The sequence below is a fragment of the Aspergillus ruber genome (assembly GCF_000600275.1).
Source record: "Aspergillus ruber CBS 135680 unplaced genomic scaffold scaffold00021, whole genome shotgun sequence".
In the NCBI taxonomy this organism is placed as follows: domain Eukaryota; kingdom Fungi; phylum Ascomycota; class Eurotiomycetes; order Eurotiales; family Aspergillaceae; genus Aspergillus; species Aspergillus ruber.
In genome coordinates this window covers 120,028-140,847 of record NW_024467317.1, presented here as the reverse complement: position 1 = coordinate 140,847, position 20,820 = coordinate 120,028, and the positions used below count along the sequence as shown (strand labels likewise).

Sequence of the window (20,820 nt, the reverse complement as noted above, 5' to 3'; positions counted from 1 at the left end):
GGCAAAATCTCCGACTGACTTTGGCAACTTTTTGTCCTGTGACAACATTTTTCGTTTTTTCTATTGATTAAGGTTTGGCGGTTTGCCTTTACCGAACTGTCTGCTTGTTTGCGTTGTTCATATATTCAAACACAGAAAGTAGTATGCGCGGACTACCCTGTGTTTACTCCTACAGACAAGTTCTCAAACTTGACACCTCAACTGTCAGCGGCTGCACGGAAACCGAGTCATAATCACTGCTCGCAGACCGGTATGAGGCACCATTGTACCAATTGACTCGTCTGTGCTCGTAAGAATTCCCAATATTAGTCCCGGGTCAACTTCGGGCTCAAACATGGCATGCGTCGAACTCGCCTCAACCAAAATTGCATACACGGATGTTGGCTTTTACGTTCAATAAATTACTTCTGGATTAGTGGATCCATTGAGAGCCTCCGATTGCACATCCAGTTCCTCAGCTTCAGCCTTCTCTTATTATTAGCAGTGGACATGCCCCATACTCCTGCACCATGGCGTGCATAATATTCCGGAGCCTTCAGTAGTAGTAGTCTATCGGCATTATTAGAAGATGCTACGTTTCAGATCCTCCCAAAACCGCATCATAATGGCCAGGTCTTAGCTTTCGTATCCGAAACCGCCCCATAGCGCAGAACAGGGAACCCTCCACATCCACATCCATGCCCGTGACTACACCATGACCATGACCAAGTATCAATGCATGCGTCCGTCCGTCCGCCATCCGCCTCCCGCCCTCCGCCCGTCTCACTGATCAATTCGTGATCCGCCGTGGCCAAAACGAGTCAAGCAGCGGGACCACAGCCCAGGCTGGATCTATACAGAAAGCTCTGCACAGACAAGCACAGGCAGCCAACTTACTCAGAGCACAGCGGGAAAAGTGGTGAAGTGTGTATCAATATTCCGCACGCACCATTCACTGTATCCAGTGTATCCAACTGAGCTTTGTTCAGGTCAGCCGGTGCTGTCCGGCCCGGTGTATGTTTCTGGGGATTGGTGGACAATGCATATGTCGTTTACTTGTATGGAGATGGATATGAGTATGTAAGTATACCGGGAGTGCATATGCATGCTGTATATCAGAGTACGGGCATGACTCGTGAGGGCTTGACTTTATCTGTCGAGTATGAGTGTAGTGCTTGATTTCTTGCGCAAATTGTACAGACCGGTATAATGCATAATCCAACAAATTATTGAGTTCTTAAGATTTTCCGATCTCAATCTTGAGATTAGTTGGTCAAGTTTGATTGTACTTTAGGTAGGGAAATTATCATTAAACTGCCATTATAGAGGTCAGAATGTTTTGTCCAACGGAGAAACCTATGTCCAAAGTATTCGGGAATCCCGGAGCTTCCGGACTAGTGCATGATGCTCCATAATCTGTTACTACTTTAAGTGAGAGAAATAACCCCCGCACGTTCTGATCAAACTCCAATCCGACGAGAAATGTAGAGCACAGGTTACTCTACAGCCATGAATAGATACATAAATAGAGAATGTGGACATGTAGATCTGTTTCAGGATAAAAGAATAGACTACTGTCGCACCATTCAGCACGCTAAAGCCCTCTATAGAACACGCTACTGCACTCCTCTCTATCGAGAGCAGCACTGTCTGCTGATCTGGGACCATGGACTTTTCTAGAGGGTTTCAGGATGGGATGATCAAACAATGTGCCTGTGCATTTGAGTTAGACTGCTCGAGTCAGTCGATAGATACCATAGGAAGATCCGTAAATTACCATCTGGTGAGGGTTAATATCTGGTTCGTATAATATCGGGTACAGTACCCTAAAAGTGCGCTAACCGGATTGAGAATTTACTACGACCAGAGAAGCGTAGGGCAAAGTTTATTCGAATATTCCGGATGTTGAAGGAATAAGAATAAAGTTTTCATGATTCAGGGTTGAGTTGTTTTGTTTTTGGCGCCCTTATACGGTATCCTATACTCTGTAGTGTTGTACTGAGGACTGAGGTGAGGTTGTAAGAAGGTTGACAATACATGTTATAGCATCTTGCGACAAAGCCAATGCAGTTAGACTCCCTGAAAATATGACATTGGCATTGGCATTCGTACCAAGGCCAGCAGTTCACACGCTCGACCGAATGGCCCTGGTACTCTATACCTAGTGTGGCCTCCTGCAGAACAGCCAAGCCGGACAAGAAGCCAGATTGGTGCTCGACCAACAGGGCTCGTATTCTAGGAGTTCTAGTTCTGGGACTAGAATAAAGTAGCTCATAGGTCCTGGAAGTCACAATCGCTATCGCTATGATCACCACCCAGGGGTGAGTAAGGATTTTGAAAATGACCGATTATTATCCTCGGGTTGCTAATTCTCCGCGTAGATCGTAACCTCGATGATTCTTAGATCTGCCCGAGTGATCACGGGGAATGTGAGGATTGGCCTGGTTCTTGAGATAGGCAGATACGAGTCCAAGATCGACACCAGAGAAGGGAGAACGATGATGCTGTATGCGAAGTTATCATTGCAAAAGCATGATGGCCGGGGTGCTGGGCGGCCGCTGATCATGAGATCCTTCACAGTCGGGTGTCGAAAGGAGGATATTGGGATAGACAATGGAAGCTTCGACGGCTTGACGACTCGATTTGGATGTGCAAGGTTATAGGTGAGTTTGTACTCCGTACTTGTACTCTGTCTTCTGTACAACGCAACAGGTATCCAAAGATAACCGCCATTGACCACTCTTCGGCCGAATAGGTGGACCCACTAATACCGAGCAATCTGTACTACGTACTCTGTCAATGTACAAAAGAGCCTTTGAAGAATTGTTATCCTGTCAAGATCCAAATCAGTTGACTTTGCATCCAAAGTCTACTACATACTCTGAAGTAGAACATACTTTCGGAGAGGAGTTGCATCCAAGGTTGGACCACACGAGCTAAGCTTTTACCGTTTTTCATCAACGGCTGTGCAGATCAGACACGTACGGAACATAGAAAAGACGTTGATATAACAGTAGTGACATTTGATTAATCAATTGTATGAACTGATATATTCTTTTATTCGGTTTATCTTAACAGCACGAGGATGTACAGTACAGATAGGAGTACTCAATACGGAATACGAGATTGACCGGAATGCGGCGCAATGCTGATCGTCATATCGCAGTCATGCCAGAAGCAAACGGTCGATATTTGTTGACCAATGGCTGAAGTTTAGATTCTCAAAATTGAGCCGACCTACTCATACTTGTACTCCGTAGTTACTCGTACCATTACTCTGCACTTTTATGGATGCCAAAATCTATACCTGACAGATCAGATGCAATGTAAATAATCTACCTGTATACTGGCTGGTGTACTCCGTAAGGAGGTTTATGTATGGGGTATATTCAATAGTGAACGGTCAACGGTCAACGGTCAGCCACCTGTACAGGTTGTGATTAATTATCCCACGTAGTGACTTTCCCGTTATGGTTAAATCCATACAGCATAAACAGGACATCCCATTGGCCAATGTAAGCGCCCTCCACTCACTCTGAAATCTGAAACACGGGGCGGATGCTTCACAATGGACTTGGCATGGGTAGCAGATTGTCCTTCCGGTTCCGATGAATCCTACTCCGTGTTCTGTACACAGCACGTTGCTACATAGTACGTACTGTAGTGTCCAGATGAGTACTTTTGCAGAGTAGAGCGATGAACAAGCGCTATAATCTACAGATTAGATTATTGTGACCCCTACGCCAGCAAGGATACCTATTATTGCGAAATGCGTAGCTTCCATCTCCTTTATGCACGTCCCGATAGGAGAGCAAGTGCACTCCGGATACTCTCGTATTGACTCGATAACCTGATCTGGCGGTATATCCGAAGGCCGGAAGAAATCAGGGAGGCTAGCCCAGTGAACGGTCCAAGTGATGTCGATCTACTATATACCGTAGAGTGTACTCTGTACACTGTAGATACAATTATCCGTGCTCCGTATTCCGTAGTGTTCTAGATGGGACCCGGTGTGGCAATTGCTGGTCTGTATGGATACAATAATATGATGCATGATTCTTCAGCAGAAACGGATAATAAAACGCCAAATTAAGGTACCAACGGCTATCCAATGGGTTGTATGGGTGAGTCCCATGGATGGATTTGTTTCTATGTTGGGTTCTGGATTTCTACCGGTGGATAGACACTAGTCCTTTTCGGGCTGCGTGGGACTGACTCCCGATGGGGCAATCGTTTTTTATGATCCGGATCCACCGATTACAGTAATATACTGTATAAGATGTGGTAACTTACGAGTTTCCCATAGCGGTTCCTGGAAGGTGCCTGTATCAGTAATACCGCCGGTCCCTGGCGCCTCCAGCCAACCAGTTAGTGTTGTTATTATAGCTCCATAATAAATGGTAATATTATTGTACTTGTATTTCCACCCCCTCGATTTGACCTCAATTTCGCTAACAGCCCGATTGACGTTGTCCGGTGGTGTACGGAGTATCTCAGAGTGTGATCTCTATTCTTCACCTTCTCGACTGTCAAGGAAATCGCATTTTTTATTTTTATTTTTTTTGACCCTCCCTTTTTTCCCATATTTTCCCTTCATATCCACCCTCTTCTCCCACCTCCTCCTTCTATTCTTTTTTTCTCTCTCTCACTCTCACTCTACCCACCATCCACCCACTCACAGGTGCTCCCTTTCTTTCGTTTCATTTTCGCCGTGCGAGAATTACCTCCCCCCTTACTATCACTTTATTGTTCTATATTATTATCTATTATTATTGCCTTTTTTTTTTTTTTTTTTACATTAAAAAATATTAAAAACCACATCCAAAAATAGAGAGAACTCGCATACAGGCAGGGCCCTTTTCAATTCTCTCTCTTTTTACGCGCGCTCGTTATTCTCCATCGCTGGACCGAGCCACTCTGCTACTCTTCCAGTCAGCTCAGCTCAGCAGCTCAGAGCACCTGCTAAAAAAAAAAAAAAAAATCTCCCTTGAAAGAGGCTGGTTCCTCTGTTCATCTCATCATCTTCATCCATCTTTACTACTGCCGTCAAGTGCTTCGATAGCATCTGCGCGCTTTCATCGCATCACTCGCTTGCCGCTTGTTTGAGTGTTGTCTATATATCGTTGGTTGCTTTCTTTCACTTCTGTTGCGCGCTCTTCTAGTCAAGACGCTAGCAACCAATTCTTCCTTTTTTTTTTTTTTAATATATTTTTTTATCTGTCTGTGGCTGAGTCGGTTAACGGGTTTCTTTGACTGTATGTCCATACCCTTCTCTTTCATATTCTCCCTTTCGTGTCAGAACAGATGAAACAACCCGGTTTGTTTATGTCACGACTGGCATCAGGTAAACTAACAGAATCACTATCAGGTCGCTACCTTTCATACCACCATGTATCCCCATCATGGCCCCCCGATGCCTCCTCCGCAGAAGCCAGAGACTTTCATGCTCTCCAGCGAGGCGCAGCAGAGCCTGCCTCACGATGCGCAAGTCGCACTGCAGCAAGTCGATAACCGTACGACCTCGTTGAGAAATCCCGCTTGTCCGGACAGCCAGCTTACTATTCAACAGTGAAATACTTCCTCTTGTCGGCTCCTGTGGACTGGCAACCCGATCAATTCGTTCGTCGCTTTTTGCTGCCCACGGGCGAACATATTTCCTGCGTGCTTTGGTTAGTGTTGAATAAGACGATATAGCGGACAACACATGGATCGTGGCCTTAGAGGAACCTGGTGCTAACACTCAACAGGAGCAACCTCTTCCACATCTCAGGAACCGATATCGTTCGATGCCTGGCATTCCGTTTCACAGCCTTTGGTCGTCCCGTCAAGAACTCGAAAAAGTTTGAGGAAGGCATCTTCTCCGATTTGCGAAACCTCAAGGCCGGCACCGATGCTACACTCGAAGAGCCCAAGAGCCCCTTCCTCGACTTCCTCTACAAGAACAACTGCATCCGGACACAGAAGAAGCAAAAGGTCTTCTACTGGTATAGCGTCCCGCACGATCGTCTTTTCCTCGATGCCCTTGAACGGGACTTGAAGAGAGAGAAGATGGGCCAGGAGGCCACCACCGTTGCCGTCAGCGAGCCCGCCTTGTCTTTCGAGTTTGATTCGTCCCAGTCGCTCTATGAGCAACTCACCAAGGCTCAGCAAGCAAACACTTCTTCGTTTGCTGCACACGCAAGTACGACATTTGGCCAGCCCACCTCCCCAATCGTGCGGTCCGTTGACGCTATGCCTCCTCCGCAGATGGCTCCGCAGATGGCTCCCCCGGCGCTTCCTTTCCTACCGGACGAGTCGGCCAACGCGGCGATCTACAATGCGATCCCCTTGCCCCCTACGCTAGCCCATAATTTCATCAAGCGTGAGCAGGATTTCGCTCCCATCCAGTACGACCGCAACGGGATGCCCATCGCCCGCATGCACCAGCGTCACGCCTCCATGCCGACCTTTGTCGAGTACTCGCCGGCCCCCTCCTTCGTTTCCTCCCATTTCGAAGACTACAGCAACCGCGGCTTGTCATTTGAGCCCGTGACTCCCCCACAGCATCATGCTCCCCTGGGTCCTGAGCCGGCGTACATCGCCAATGAAGACACGGGTCTCTACACGGCCATTCCGGACATTTCGTCCGCTCCATCTTTCAACCCTTTGATGCAGCTGCCCCCCTCCAATCTGGCCAGTGCCCATTTCCCAGCCCCACCACGGACGTTTCCCTACTCGGTCCTTGAGGGCTCTCCTACCTATAAGCAGCGGAGACGTCGCTCTTCGGTCACCCCGGGAGCCGCCAGCGCTGCAATGGCCACTGCGGCCACACCCCAAACCACAGCCGCTCCCGCCCAGACAATGGCGTACGCAGCACACAGACCTAGTGACCTGCGGCGATCTATGTCGAGCTCGGTGGCTCCCGCTGTGACCGAGGCCGGTAATGAATCACATTCGCAGCGCGCCGCGGCGAGCTACCCGGCCGTCCTCCCCCAGAAGGACTTGTTGCAGGAAATTTCCCGCCATGGTACCCCGCTCTCCAACTTTGAAGAGAGCGCCAGTCAGAATGTGCTATCCCTGAACAACGCGCAGGATGACCTGGCGGGTTTCCCGACCGATGAGACGGTTGATGCCGCTGTGCAGAACAGCACAACCAATAAGGCAGAGCGATACGCTCCGGGCCCAGTCCGCCGTGCTCGAAGCGCTACCATGATGGAGCTTGGACCCTATCCGCAAAAGTCCCACTCGTGTCCAATCCCATCGTGTGGACGACTATTCAAGAGACTAGAGCATTTGAAACGGTAAGTTATGATCGCATCATTCTTTAGGTGTCTGCTCTTCTTGACCTGGTTGGTTCGGTTTGCGATGATCGGCGTGCTGGTAATCTTATTTGTAGCCGCCCAGCTGACAGTTTTGGCGCTTAGGCATGTTCGAACCCACACCCAAGAGCGGCCGTACCCTTGCCCTTACTGCAACAAGGCATTCTCGCGATCCGACAACCTTGCACAGTAAGTTTTCCTTAGCCTATCATTTTGTACGTTCATCTGCTTACCACTCCTACAGACACCGTCGGATCCATGAGGCTCAACAAGATGGTCAGCCGCCGCTGTCAACACACGAGGAAGAATTGGAGAACGAGGAAAATGAATTCGGCTCGCCGGACGAGGACCTGTCACCGCATGATACTTCAATTCCAACTTCCATGATGAACATGACCACTATGACCTCTATGCCGACCACCATGGCCACCACCATGAGCATGCCTCCTATGCATACCATGGTTGCTCCGAATATGATTGCACCCCAGCTCCTGCAGCAGCATATATGAGCGTCAATCTATTAGCAGGATACCACATTTACTATCAATCGATTATAATACGACATTATAACGTCTGACCATCTTCATTTGCATCGCTCTTCATATCATCTCTGGACTTATATCTAGTTTTATTTCTTGGGCTGGTCGTTTTGGATTCTTTACCTTGGGAAGTCCCCCCTGCGGCTTGAAGGCCGCACAGGATTCTTCTACTTCCTTCCCTGCTCTTGTTTTCGTTTATCACGGATTTGGATAGGGATTCTCCGCTGCATTATCTTTCGCTTCTTTGGGCTTGATGCCTAAAAGCGACTGATAGAAGGGGCCGACATTCCACCGGTGGATGCATACCCTATTTCTTTTATCAACATGCATTGCTGCTGGCGCTGGACTGTCGTGCCTATATCTCCTTTTCATTGTGACTTTTGTTGATTCAGTTTATATCCTCGATGATTTCTCATTTCGTGCCAATTTCTCTGTTCATATGTTATGTTTACGGAATCTGTGTATTATCGTCTGTGTACTCTTTTATGGGTTTTGGAAAGTAAGGAAAGGTGCGCAGCGTGAACTGGGTAAGCGCGGCGTACGCAGGGAAATACCTTTTGTGCTTTGAGGTGCTAGCAGCTTATAGATATGATTTTGGGAAGGGTCTTTCGCCGTGCAACAGTTTTTTAGGATACAAGCATATAGAGCAATGAAAACAACTAAACGGAAATCTTCTGGATCATTTATTTGTAAACCAATGTAGATTTTCTCTGCTTTGAGCCCTGTTGTTTAAGCACTTGAGCTGAAGCGATTGCCCTTTCGATGCGTTTGTCAGTTAGATGACGGCACCGAATAAAAAGGCACCGAGACATAAATCCGGGGTCCAAATCGGTCACGTGCAGTCGGTCCGCTGACGTCGTTCTCCAATCCCCAGAAAGTAAGATTGGGCACGTAGTCTTCTCATTTCTCTCCCAGTCTCTGATTTTAATACGTTGATGCCATCCTGATTTTAACGTGCCCCGTTAGGCCTGGATGGAACACGCAGAGTGCTTAGAATCTAGCTGCGGGTTAGACCCAATTCCACCTTGATTGTATTGAGCAGACACCGACTTTTCCCTTCCATATTAACTTGGCATCATTTCACGGGCTTTTTCCATCAGTTTCTAGCTCTAAAGAGTGCGGAGGTTGACTCCAGAATATCTATATACCTCAGTACCTGGCTTCTGTTTAGAACTAGACCACCCGATCATTCACAGCATGACGGAGGCAGCCAACGAGTCATCCCCTCTCGTGGGACCGGATCGTGAAGATGATACAGACATTCGATATGAACCGAACGATATCCCTGCCCTACACGGGGAGGATTTGGTGGAAACGAAGAGCAGTTTGCACCTGTTCTTGTTGACGCTGAGTATTGGAGGGTGAGTTGGATTGTCTACTATTGCGCTTGGATGTGATGCGCTGCTGCGGACAACTGACAAATTGGTGATTTGCGCATAGGTTACAAGTTGTGTGGTCTGTGGAATTATCGAGTGGGACGGTAAGCTGGCCTATGCTTTTTCATACAGAATGAAAACTAATGTTGATGTTGTGTAGCCTTATCTACAGTCCCTCGGAATGAGCAAGGCTTTGCTTGCATTCGTTTGGATTGCAAGTCCACTGGCCGGAACCCTTGTACAGCCTTATATCGGCATTCGGAGCGATAATTGTCGCATCTCGTGGGGCAAGAGAAAGCCATTTATGTTTGCTGGGGCCGCGGGAACGGTCGTTGCCTTGCTGGCACTCGCATGGGTGCAGGAAATTGTGGGCGGGCTTCTTGGGCTTTTTGGCGCGGACCCTAATTCTGGGGGTGTCCGGACGACCATTATCATCGTCGCGACTGCCTTGATGTGTTGCTTGGATTTTGCCGTCAATACGGGTACGCACTTCTTATCTTGGGGAAAACTGGCTTTGTCCATGCTAATGTGCGTATAGTACAGGCTGGTATCCGTTGCTTTATTGTTGATAATGCACCAACCCACCAGCAGGAATCTGCAAATGCATGGGCCAGTCGAATGACCGGCGTGGGAAATATCTGCGGGTTCATCTTTGGATACATAGATTTGCCCAGCATTCTGCCATTTCTGGGAAAGACGCGGTTCCAGATCCTCTGCGCAATAGCTTCGCTTCTACTTGGGATTACGCTGGTGATCAGCTGTTCTTATATCAAAGAACGAGATCCCCGGCTGGACAGTCCACCTGCTTCAAGCAGTCTCGGTCTCGTCTCTTTCTTCAAACAGGTTTTCAAAGCTATCCGTCATCTACCGCCACAAATTTCCAAGGTCTGCGAAGTTCAACTCGCAGCTTGGATTGGATGGTTCCCCTTCTTATATTACGCCACTACGTACATTGGACAGCTATATGTGAATCCCATCTTCGAAGACCATCCCAATCTCTCCGACAAGGACATTGACCAGGCTTGGGAAGATGCCACTCGAATCGGATCTTTTGCACTTCTTATTTATGCAGTCATCTCATTCGTGGCCAATATCATGTTGCCAGTCTTGGTTGTTCCCTCGTACAAACCGATTGTCGCCTCCGATAGACAGCATGGTGAGGGTCTCCTCGAAGGGGAAGAAGAATCCGGAATAGGGACTCGAAGGATGTCAGCGTCCAGTATCCCCTACGGAGCACCACTTGAGCAGCAACCTCAAGGCTCCAAGGTCAACAATGGCGGACCAACATGGCTTGCTTATTTGCAGATTCCAGGCTTCACACTTCGACGAGCATGGCTTATTTCGCACGTCCTCTTTGCCACTTGCATGTTCAGTACCTTCTTTGTCTACACCCATCAAGCCGGATCGGCTGTTATCGGGTTACTTGGGATCAGTTGGGCCATGACGCTGTGGGCACCGTTTGCATTGATCTCTGCGGAGGTCTCACGACTTGATACGGAATATCGCATCCGTCGAGTCCGTGCTGCCAGAACAGTCGCGGAAGGGACTCGTGACGCAGTCACTGCGGCCGCTGATAGACATCGCTACTCTCACCATGGCGAGGACTTGGAGAATGGTCATGAAGTATCGCATGTGAAAGCTCTTGGAGAGGAGGATGAGAACCCAGCCCAGGCCGGCATCGTCCTCGGACTTCATAATGTGGCCGTCTCTGCGCCACAGATCCTTTCCAGCTTGGTATGCAGTGCGATATTTAAGGCGTTTCAGAAACCGCGGGGAGAGCCTTGGGATGACAGTGTTGGATGGGTGTTGCGGTTTGGAGGAATTGCTGCATTGGGAGCTGCGTATTTGACTAGTCGGTTGGCTGAGGGAGGGAGATGAATATAAATATCAATATCAAGGAGTTAAATAGGTTTATTCGATCAATTATCATTAAGAGGAGCGTCTATCCTATGTCTTACATTTCGTACAATAGATATGTCACCGTTGTAGCAGCAGTGGTCTTGGCATCGTTGACGACCACTTGTCCGTGTCTTATTCATCTCATCCCCAATCAGATCTCGTCTTTCTTTCTTCAACCCAACTAACATACTCTCTCTCTCTCTTTGTTTGCTGATCGTTAATTGTCAGTATTCTCAAATAATTCCCTTTTCGTGTTTTGGCGCCTCTCCTTACCCCGCGAACTACGTGTTCCTGGACTATGTTCTGGCGTCAGTCTCCTGCCGCTAACCATCCGCTTGGGGTGTCTCCTTCCTAACAACGGAAAACCATGGCCGGCCAGTTTGTGGGCGACGCCCTTCACCAAGTGCTCAGTACGTTTTTTCTCCAATATTTTTTGCTTTTCCCCGGTATTGGTTGATCTGGGGTTGCCAAGATCTTTTACGTTATGCGAAATAGACTGACTCTTGTTTGTCGTGCAGGGAGAGCTGCGGACTCCGATACGGACCCTGATGGTACGCGCATTGACCTTCATGTCTATTTACCTCCCTTCCTGCTTGAAAACGAATATATTCTACGTCGCGGATTGTTAGGATGGTATCATTGATAATGTGTGGTTGCAGATGTCCCCGAGGCGGGCACCAAGGAGTTTTTCAGCTCCTGGGCACTCTTTATCATGATCATGCTTTTGATGTGTGCGCTTTTTACGAGTTATATCCTACAGCAGAAGAAGATTCAAGCTGTGCATGAGACGGTGTTGTCCATTTTTGGGGGTATGTCCTAGGTCTAAGTTTCTCCGTGAGGGGTAGGATATGCGGTATTAATGCATATGCGCAGGCATGTTCGTCGGATTGATTATACGACTAAGTCCAGAGTCGCCTATCCAAGACAGTGTGACCTTCGATTACCAATTCTTTTTTAATCTCCTCCTTCCTCCGATTATCTTGGCCTCCGGGTACGAGTTACATCAGGCGAACTTCTTCCGCAATATCGGTACGATTCTGACGTTTGCGTTTGCGGGAACATTCATCTCGGCTATCGTGCTGGGGCTCGTGTTGTACGTTTGGACTCGGATCCCACTGGACGGTCTGAATATCTCTTTCGTCGAGGCGATCTCAGTGGGGGCGACTCTTTCGGCGACGGACCCGGTTACGATCCTGGCGATCTTCAATCTATACAAGGTCGAGCCGAAGCTGTATACTGTCATATTTGGCGAGTCGATCTTGAACGATGCTATTGCTATTGTCTTGTTTGAAACTGCGCAGAAGTATGCAGAGAGTGAGGCTGGGTCGTTGACCTTTCTCAATTTGTTTGAGGCCATCGGTCTCTTCTTGTTGGTTTTCTTTGGTAGTATGATTGTTGGTATTATTGTGGGGATCATGACTGCGCTGGGTCTCAAGTACACTCATGTTCGTCGCATGCCCAAGATTGAGAGCTGCATGATTGTTCTCATTGCATACGCCAGTTATTTTTTCTCCAACGGCGTGTACCTATCAGGTAAGTTTGATCACACCTAGCATGATGTCTCCGGACTAATGAAATAGGCATCGTGTCTCTCCTATTCTGTGGTATTACGATGAAACACTACGCTTATTACAACATGTCGCGCCGAACACAATTGACCACCAAATACCTCTTCCAGGTGATGGCGCAATTGTCGGAGAACTTTATCTTCATCTACCTAGGAATGGATCTGTTCGTTGAGAGCAACCTGCAATTTAAGCCGCTGTTCATTCTGGTGGCGGTATTAGGAATCTGTCTTGCGCGGTATCTCGCCGTATTCCCACTGTCAAAAGCCATCAATTGGTTCATCCGGTATCGCGCCCGCCGCTGTGGTGTCGAAGCTGTGGATGAGCTTCCGTTTGCTTACCAAGCCATGCTCTTCTGGGCTGGACTGCGAGGAGCAGTCGGTGTTGCTTTGGCAGCGGGTCTAAAGGGCGTTAATGCTCCGGCTCTGCGGGCTACTGTCCTGGTTGTAGTCGTGCTGACTGTTATTATCTTTGGTGGAACCACAGCTCGGATGCTTGAAATCCTGGGGATCAGGACCGGTGTGGTCGAGGAGCTGGATTCGGACGATGAGTTCGACATCGAAGTCACTCATGGAGGTACCTACTACAAACGGGATACGGGTCTAGGATACACTCCTCGTCGGATGGACTCAACCATTCCTTTGGATGGAATGCAGCGTGAGGGGCTTGACAGGACGCATAGCTATTCCACTGGCAACAGCCGTCGTCCCAGCCCGCCACCCAATCGGTCATCAAGCCGAGGTCACGCTCGCACATATTCGAATGCCTACGGGCCCAAAGACACCCAGACACGTCGCGACCGATCATCGACGGCCACACTCCTTAACAGCGGAGCTGGGGGCCATAGCGATGACAGTGCGGCCAGCGAGGATGAGTTTGGCCTCAAGACCACTAAGAGCACCAGAAGGTCACGAGCCACAGCCGAACCGGATCCAGACGAGTTTGAGATCGACGTCGAAGAGTCGGAGGAGGATGACCATGGACTTCCCCCATCTGCGACACCCGCATCGCGACTGCGGCGATCGCATTCCCAACAGCAGCAAGAACCCACATCCTCCAGAGTGTTACCGTCGCCGTCGCCGTCGCGACATGAAACCATCAGCGCTCGCGAGGCTCTCCGGGATCTTTTCTCGGGCGGGCCGACTGGGGATCATGCAGCGTGGTTCCGGCAGCTGGATGAAGGGTATATCAAGCCACGGTTACTTCTGGATCAGTCGAATCATAAAGGGCCTGGGGCTGTTTGATTTTGTACAAATACAGAACTACAGGGTACATTTGTATACTGATACCATATGGTGTTTATTAGATGTCTTTCTATATTTTTCATTTATTTGCACATGGGAAATATAACTAGTCAAATTAGCTGGGCTTGTTTGATAGGAATGCAAGAAATTTCCTTGTTTGTCTGGGTTATCCTATTCTTTCCGGAATGATGTGAGCCGTAAGATAGATACGGTAAGAAAACGGCTCCCCTGCAGATCGGGTCAGGATGACGGTATTCCCAATACGCATCAGATCTAGAAGTATATATAGTAGGGTAGAGAGTAGAAGTATTGAAAGAAGCAGTGTGTTGATATATATAATTGACAAAAATCCGTGGGCTAATAGATTTGAATGCAACTGGAATACAGAGTACTTGTATAGCGTCGGTACTAATCACAGCTGTGTAAGCCTCCTCTCAAATGCCAACCCGAATCCTCAACTCTCGTCCAGAAAACCATCCCCGGCTTCGTTTCGCTTTGCCCGCCACGCCCTCGTTTCTTCTTGCCATCATCTCGTTTCATTTCTTCTCTTCTACCCATCTCTTCGTCTTCTTTTCATCACCCATAAACCTCTAACTCTATATTGATTCCTCCCTTCATCTCCCAGTTACATCCATCGCCAATCCGGACTGGCTGGATCTCTCAACGGCTTTCCACCCAGTTTTCATTATCAGCAGAAAATCACTCAATCGTCCTTTCGGGCACCTGCGCTGTTATCCCGCAGGTCGTAGGGCAAGAAAAACAGACAAAGAAGGTGTGTTCACGCAACTATAAAGTCGCTTTTGACCTGTCTGCATTTCCGCTGTCCGTCTTATGCAACCGCCCTCTCTTTCTCGCGCTCGCTTCATTCTCTTTTTCTCCCTTTCCCACCCTCCAATCTGTCTTTTCTTACATCTTTTTCTTCCCTACTTCGTCTATTGTAACCTTTTCTCTTTTCCATTCCCTTCCTACTCCCACTTTTCCCTTCTCGTCAATTTCACGACCCTGCTTTTCTTCCTTGAGAAAGCTATTACCACTGCACTACAATTACTGACCAGGCCTGGAGTATTAGCTATCTTTAGATCGATTCAAAATCCCTCATATCTGTCGGTACTCCCATGGGTCACGAATGTCCACCGTGATTCTTTCCGATTCCTCTTCGACACGACCCCTGTGAAGCCCCCGTCGTCGCGACTGATACCCTTCAGATCTTCGCCGCCGCTCTTCCGGCACACGCGGCCATCATGACGGGAGCGCCCCCATATAATCCCCATTCCCCTACCCAACAGTCTCGTTATCCCGCTTATTCACCTCCGAATAAGACTCCTCACCATTTCTACCCCGGCAATGATCAATACCAGCAACATCCGCCGCAGACGCCGCCAGCCTTTCCCCCACACTCCGCGCTGTCCAGGAGCCCTCACTATGCACACGCGGCGCCATCCCTGCCAGCCACATTACCGCCGTTGAGCAGCGACCCGAGCGCTCAGTACCAGGTGCATTCGGCCGCGCCTACGCCGCAATTCTCATTGCCCAGGCCATACTCGGGTTCGATTCTGCCGGGCAATGGCGCATCTCCATATGCTCAGTCTACACCGTCGCATGCTCCTCCCCCACCCCAGCTGGAGAGTCATTCGCAGTCTCCTACCAAGAAGGAAACAGATTCCCCGTATTCAATGGCTGGGAATAATGCTCCGGGCTACTCTATGATGCGGGAACCGCCAAGGCCGGCTTCTCCTCTAAAAGAAGCGGTATGTTTTCTTTTCTTTCTTTTTTTTTTTTTTTTTTATTATTGATCTGCTTTAATCCTCGGTATACTAACAAGCCGTTGCGTCTAGAAACCAGCGAGAGCGGCCGATCCCATGTCGTTTGCTAGCATCCTCTCGGGCCCCACTGAAGAGGAGCGCCTGCCTCCCAAGAGATCTTCTCCTCCCCCAGCACAAATGGCCCCCGTTGCACCTCCGCCTTCGTTCCATATCGCGGACCAAACGCCGAAAGAGCTAGAACCGGTCCCGATACATCCAATGCCAAGATTCGAGGAAAAGCAGCCGATAAGGGAGCGTCGTTGGAATGTGGAGCAGGAGGAACGTCTTGTTGGCGATCTTCCTGTCGCCCCTTCTGCCAACGGTGATGTCCCGGATATCAAGAAGACTTCTGCACCGATTCGGGCTCCCGCGCCGCGCAAGCTCACCGAGCGGGATATGGAAATTATTAACAAGATCACCGCTGATATTGACAACGGGGAGAAGAGCGATGTGGAAACGCCGGGCTTTGAAGTGGAGTATGAACGCTATATCTCCAAGGGCAAGAAACGTGCTCTCAACAGCGAGAAGGCTGAGGGTATTAAGCGCAAGGTACGTTTTTTTTTTTTTTTTTTTTTTTTTTTTTTTTTTTTCAATGATAGCAGGGGAAACGAATGTGTATTAACAAGCTCTTAGCGCCGACGACAAGATTTCCTTGTCAAACTTGGCAAGACCTTTGAGAAACAATCAACCTTAGGAATGGATCGTTTCAGATATGACCATGAGGAGAAGGTCATTTTCGAAGTGCAAGATAAGGAAATTCAAGATGAAAAGGAACGCAAGAAGGACATGCAGCGGAAGCGGCGACGGGAGAACACGGTTCGGCTGGAAATGCAGAGAAAGCTCGATGCAGAACGGAAGGCGAACGAGACTGACGACGCTGCTACAAAAGCCAAGCTTATGCGGGAAGTCGAACGGGCTCAGAAGAAGATCAAATCTACCAAGAGAGCCCTGGAAGGCGTTACAGCCCCCGAGGAGATTGGCGAAGTCACTCCACTGGCTCCCAACCTTGAAGGGGGTACCACCAGTTCATTCCACATTGGCCGAAGTTCTCCGTCGCGGCGCAAATCGAACCGCGGGGGCACGACCGCCCGACCCAAGAAATCCAAGGAGCAAAAGCAAGCCGAAAAGGATGCCGCAGAAGCCGCTTATGCGGCCATGGCTAGTGACGACCCTACGTCTCTTGCCCCCATGGAAGATCCTCGAATGGAGTCGCTCAAGAAAGAAGCTAAGGGTAGCCGATCCAAGGAGTCCACGCCCATTCCCATGGCATCATACGACAGCAAGGGTTATAACCAGATTTACGAGCAGATTTGGCGAGATATTGCACGCAAAGATATTCCCAAAGTTTATCGTATCAAAGTCACTTCGCTTGGTACTCGCCAAGAGAATCTGCGCAAGACGGCTCAACTGGCGAGCAAGCAGTCCCGCAAATGGCAGGAGCGTACCAATAAGAGTATGAAGGACACCCAGGCTCGTGCTAAGCGAACAATGCGTGAAATGACGACCTTCTGGAAGCGGAACGAGCGTGAGGAACGTGACTTGCGCCGTCTGGCCGAGAAACAGGAGATTGAATCAGCTAAGAAGGCGGAGGCTGAGCGTGAGGCCAACCGCCAGAGGCGTAAACTTAACTTTCTCATCTCCCAGACCGAACTGTATTCCCATTTCATTGGCCGGAAGATCAAGGACACGGAAGCTGATGCCTCTGGGGACACTGCTGTCCATGGTTCGAACGAGACCGTCCAGCCTGGCAAAGGCCAGCAGCATACTGTGGATATGCCTCCTAGTGTCGCAGATCCGAACACCAAGGTCACTACCAGCTTCGATGAACTAGATTTTGATGCAGAGGACGAAACAGCTTTGCGGCAGGCTGCCATGGCCAATGCGCAGAATGCCGTTCAGCAAGCCCAGGATCGGGCGCGCGCTTTCAACGCTGAGCAGGACCAGATGGCGGCCTTTGACGAAGGCGAGTTGAACTTCCAGAATCCCACGAGTTTGGGTGACATTGAGATTTCTCAGCCGACCATGCTTACGACAAAGTTGAAAGAATACCAGCTGAAGGGTCTCAACTGGTTGGTCAACTTGTACGAACAGGGTATCAACGGTATTCTGGCCGATGAGATGGGTCTCGGAAAGACCATCCAGTCTATATCGGTCATGGCTTACCTTGCTGAATACCACAACATCTGGGGTCCGTTCTTGGTCATCGCTCCCGCATCCACCCTGCACAACTGGCAACAGGAAATCGCCAAGTTCGTGCCAAACATCAAGGTCTTGCCTTACTGGGGTTCGGCCAAGGACCGTAAGATTCTTCGGAAGTTCTGGGACCGCAAGCACATCACGTACACCAAGGATTCGGAATTCCACGTACTGGTGACTTCGTATCAGCTGGTGGTTCTTGACGCGCAGTACTTCCAGAAGATCAAGTGGCAGTACATGATTCTGGATGAGGCTCAGGCCATCAAGTCGTCGCAGAGTTCTCGTTGGAAGAACCTTCTTGGGTTCCATTGCCGGAACCGTCTCCTGCTTACCGGTACGCCTATTCAGAACAACATGCAGGAACTCTGGGCTCTTCTGCACTTTATCATGCCGACCCTATTCGACTCTCACGATGAGTTCAGCGAGTGGTTCTCAAAGGATATTGAGTCGCACGCGCAAAGTAATACGAAGCTCAACGAGGACCAGCTCCGACGTCTGCACATGATCTTGAAGCCATTCATGCTGCGTCGTGTCAAGAAGCACGTCCAGCAGGAACTCGGAGACAAGGTTGAAGTGGATATCTTCTGCGACTTGACCTACCGTCAGCGGGCGTATTATGCCAACTTGCGGAACCGTGTCAGTATCATGGATCTTATTGAACGGGCCGCCGTGGGTGATGAGGCGGACAGCACCACGCTGATGAACTTAGTCATGCAGTTCCGAAAGGTGTGCAATCATCCAGACCTATTCGAACGCGCTGAGACAAAGTCCCCCTTCTCCCAGGCGCACTTTGCAGAGACTGCTTCGTTTGTGCGTGAAGGGCATTTCGTCGACTTCGTCTATTCAACACGCAACCTGATTGAATATGACCTGCCGCGACTTCTGTGTGGCCCTGCTGGCCGTATCGATATGGCTGGGCCGGATAACAAGCTGGCCGGTTTCCGCAACAAGTATCTCGCCCATATGTTGAACATTTGGACTCCTGAGAACATCAAAAAGAGTGCGGAGGAAGATTCAGCATTTTCGTTCCTCCGATTTGTCGACACATCCGCTGAGGAGGCCTACGAGACTTCGCATCTTGGGGCCTTTGAGCGGGCATACCGTCGTCGCGGGAAGACGAATCGGCTGTCCCGGCTTAATGTTGTCTACGACGGGGATCAGGATGATGCCAACTCGGTCCTATCTCATTCTATGATGAACATTGTCGATAGAAATGACCGTCATGCTGTGGATGACGTCGCTACGGAAGGATACATGCGCGACTTGATGACGGTTTCTAACTCTACGTTTGAACGCGAGGGTCTTGGTATTATCGAACCTTCCGCCAGTCCAGCAGCTTCTGCTCCTCCAATTCAGATTTCCTGCTCTAACCAGGATACCTACAAGGAAATGAAGGACAGCTTCTTCAACATTCCTATGCGACATGCTTTGTACGGCATCCAGTCGAGGAGCATTGACGAACAGATCCTGGAGCACAAAGCAGACCCCAGACCGTTCACAGCTGCGCCAATCCTGTCGAAGCCGATCTCTGACAAGGGACGGTACACGCACATCGAAGTGCCATCCATGCATCGATTCGTCACCGACTCGGGTAAACTGGCCAATCTGGATGAACTGTTACGCAAGCTCAAGGCGGGTGGTCACCGTGTACTGCTGTACTTCCAGATGACTCGTATGATCGATCTCATGGAGGAGTACCTGACGTACCGAAACTACAAGTACTGCCGCTTGGACGGAAGCACAAAGTTGGAGGATCGTCGGGACACGGTTGCAGACTTTCAGCAACGGCCCGAGATCTTTGTGTTCCTACTGTCGACTCGTGCTGGTGGTCTTGGTATCAACTTGACTGCCGCGGACACGGTCATATTCTACGACTCCGACTGGAACCCCACCATTGACTCGCAGGCCATGGACCGAGCGCACAGACTGGGTCAGACAAGACAAGTCACGGTGTACCGGCTGATCACGCGCAACACAATTGAAGAACGGATCCGCAAGCGTGCGTTGCAGAAGGAAGAGGTGCAGCGCGTCGTCATTACGGGTGGTGCGGCTGGTGGAGTTGACTTCAACACTCGCAACCGTGAAAGCCGTACTAAGGACATTGCCATGTGGCTTGCAGATGATGAGCAGGCCGAGCTCATCGAGCAGAAGGAGAAGGAGGCTGCCGAACGCGGCGAGATGCTTGGCGCTGCCAAGGCCAGTAAGAAGGCCGCGCAGAAGAAGAAGAAGGAGCTTTCATTGGATGATATGTATCACGAAGGTATGTTTCAACTTTCTATCTGTCCCATGTTTACTAGATAATAATCATTTCTACAGGCGAAGGCAACTTTGACGATGCCAATAAACAACAGTCCGGAGCTGCAACGCCGGATATTGGGACACCGACATCTACGCCAGCACCTAAACGGGGTCGAGGACGAGGTGGCAGTGCCAAAGGTACATCCAAAAGAGCCAAGACGACCAACGAGAGATTGCGATTAATTGATGGCGACGGAGGGCTGAGCTGAAGTTCAATAATTCTGCGGGGCCGTAAACTTTTGAATTGCTTGTTGCCGCATGGACATACCGGATCGGAAATCGGAACGGATGGCGTTGAGTTTGTTATCAACTTATTACTTTCTTTTTCATTTCTTTCTGGCAGATACTGCTGTGTTTATTACTACTCTTTTTTTCATGGTTTTTGATGGTTTCTACAAGTATATGGATCGGGGAAGATGAGGATATGATGTTAGAATGAAAAGGCTAAACTGGCAAGCATAGACAGACGCTGCGGATTTCCTTACTTCTTTTCGATTCTTCTGTGTGTGTGTGTGTGTTCTTGCATTAGTGTGTGTGTGTGCGTCTATACTTGTTCCGTGTGTATGACTACATAATAATTTCATTTGTGCTGAAGTACCTATGCTGGATGTTCTCACCGTAACG

The 20,820-nt window shown here is 49.4% G+C and overlaps 4 protein-coding genes across 4 annotated transcripts; all 4 read left to right on the top strand.

The window, feature by feature from the left end:
• Positions 1-4,291: 4,291 nt before the first annotated feature.
• On the top strand, positions 4,292-5,044 carry EURHEDRAFT_147510 (uncharacterized protein). The gene has a single exon (XM_040777778.1). It carries the CDS (start codon positions 4,377-4,379, stop codon positions 4,779-4,781), a length of 405 nt encoding a protein of 134 aa, XP_040637129.1. The 5' UTR covers positions 4,292-4,376; the 3' UTR covers positions 4,782-5,044.
• A 324-nt stretch (positions 5,045-5,368) lies between these two features.
• On the top strand, positions 5,369-7,786 carry steA (sexual development transcription factor SteA; the record flags this gene model as incomplete). The annotated part of the gene is made up of 5 exons (XM_040780292.1): positions 5,369-5,492; positions 5,549-5,648; positions 5,727-7,259; positions 7,287-7,466; positions 7,522-7,786. 5 exons carry the CDS (start codon positions 5,369-5,371, stop codon positions 7,784-7,786), a joined length of 2,202 nt encoding a protein of 733 aa, XP_040637128.1.
• A 1,587-nt stretch (positions 7,787-9,373) lies between these two features.
• On the top strand, positions 9,374-13,900 carry EURHEDRAFT_516714 (sodium/hydrogen exchanger 3; the record flags this gene model as incomplete). Its single annotated transcript, XM_040786505.1, has 6 exons — positions 9,374-9,674; positions 9,731-10,984; positions 11,610-11,642; positions 11,751-11,900; positions 11,965-12,624; positions 12,672-13,900. 6 exons carry the CDS (start codon positions 9,374-9,376, stop codon positions 13,898-13,900), a joined length of 3,627 nt encoding a protein of 1,208 aa, XP_040637127.1.
• Positions 13,901-15,141: 1,241 nt separating this feature from the next.
• On the top strand, positions 15,142-20,405 carry ino80 (chromatin-remodeling ATPase INO80; the record flags this gene model as incomplete). Its single annotated transcript, XM_040784621.1, has 4 exons — positions 15,142-15,648; positions 15,736-16,251; positions 16,336-20,158; positions 20,215-20,405. The coding sequence occupies 4 exons, from the start codon at positions 15,142-15,144 to the stop codon at positions 20,403-20,405; spliced, it is 5,037 nt and encodes a 1,678-aa protein (XP_040637126.1).
• Between the last annotated feature and the right edge of the window lie 415 nt (positions 20,406-20,820).

Excerpts from the sequence above, each read along its gene's own strand:
- EURHEDRAFT_147510 (XM_040777778.1), top strand. The coding sequence starts at position 4,377 with ATGGTAATATTATTGTACTTGTATTTCCACCCCCTCGATTTGACCTCA.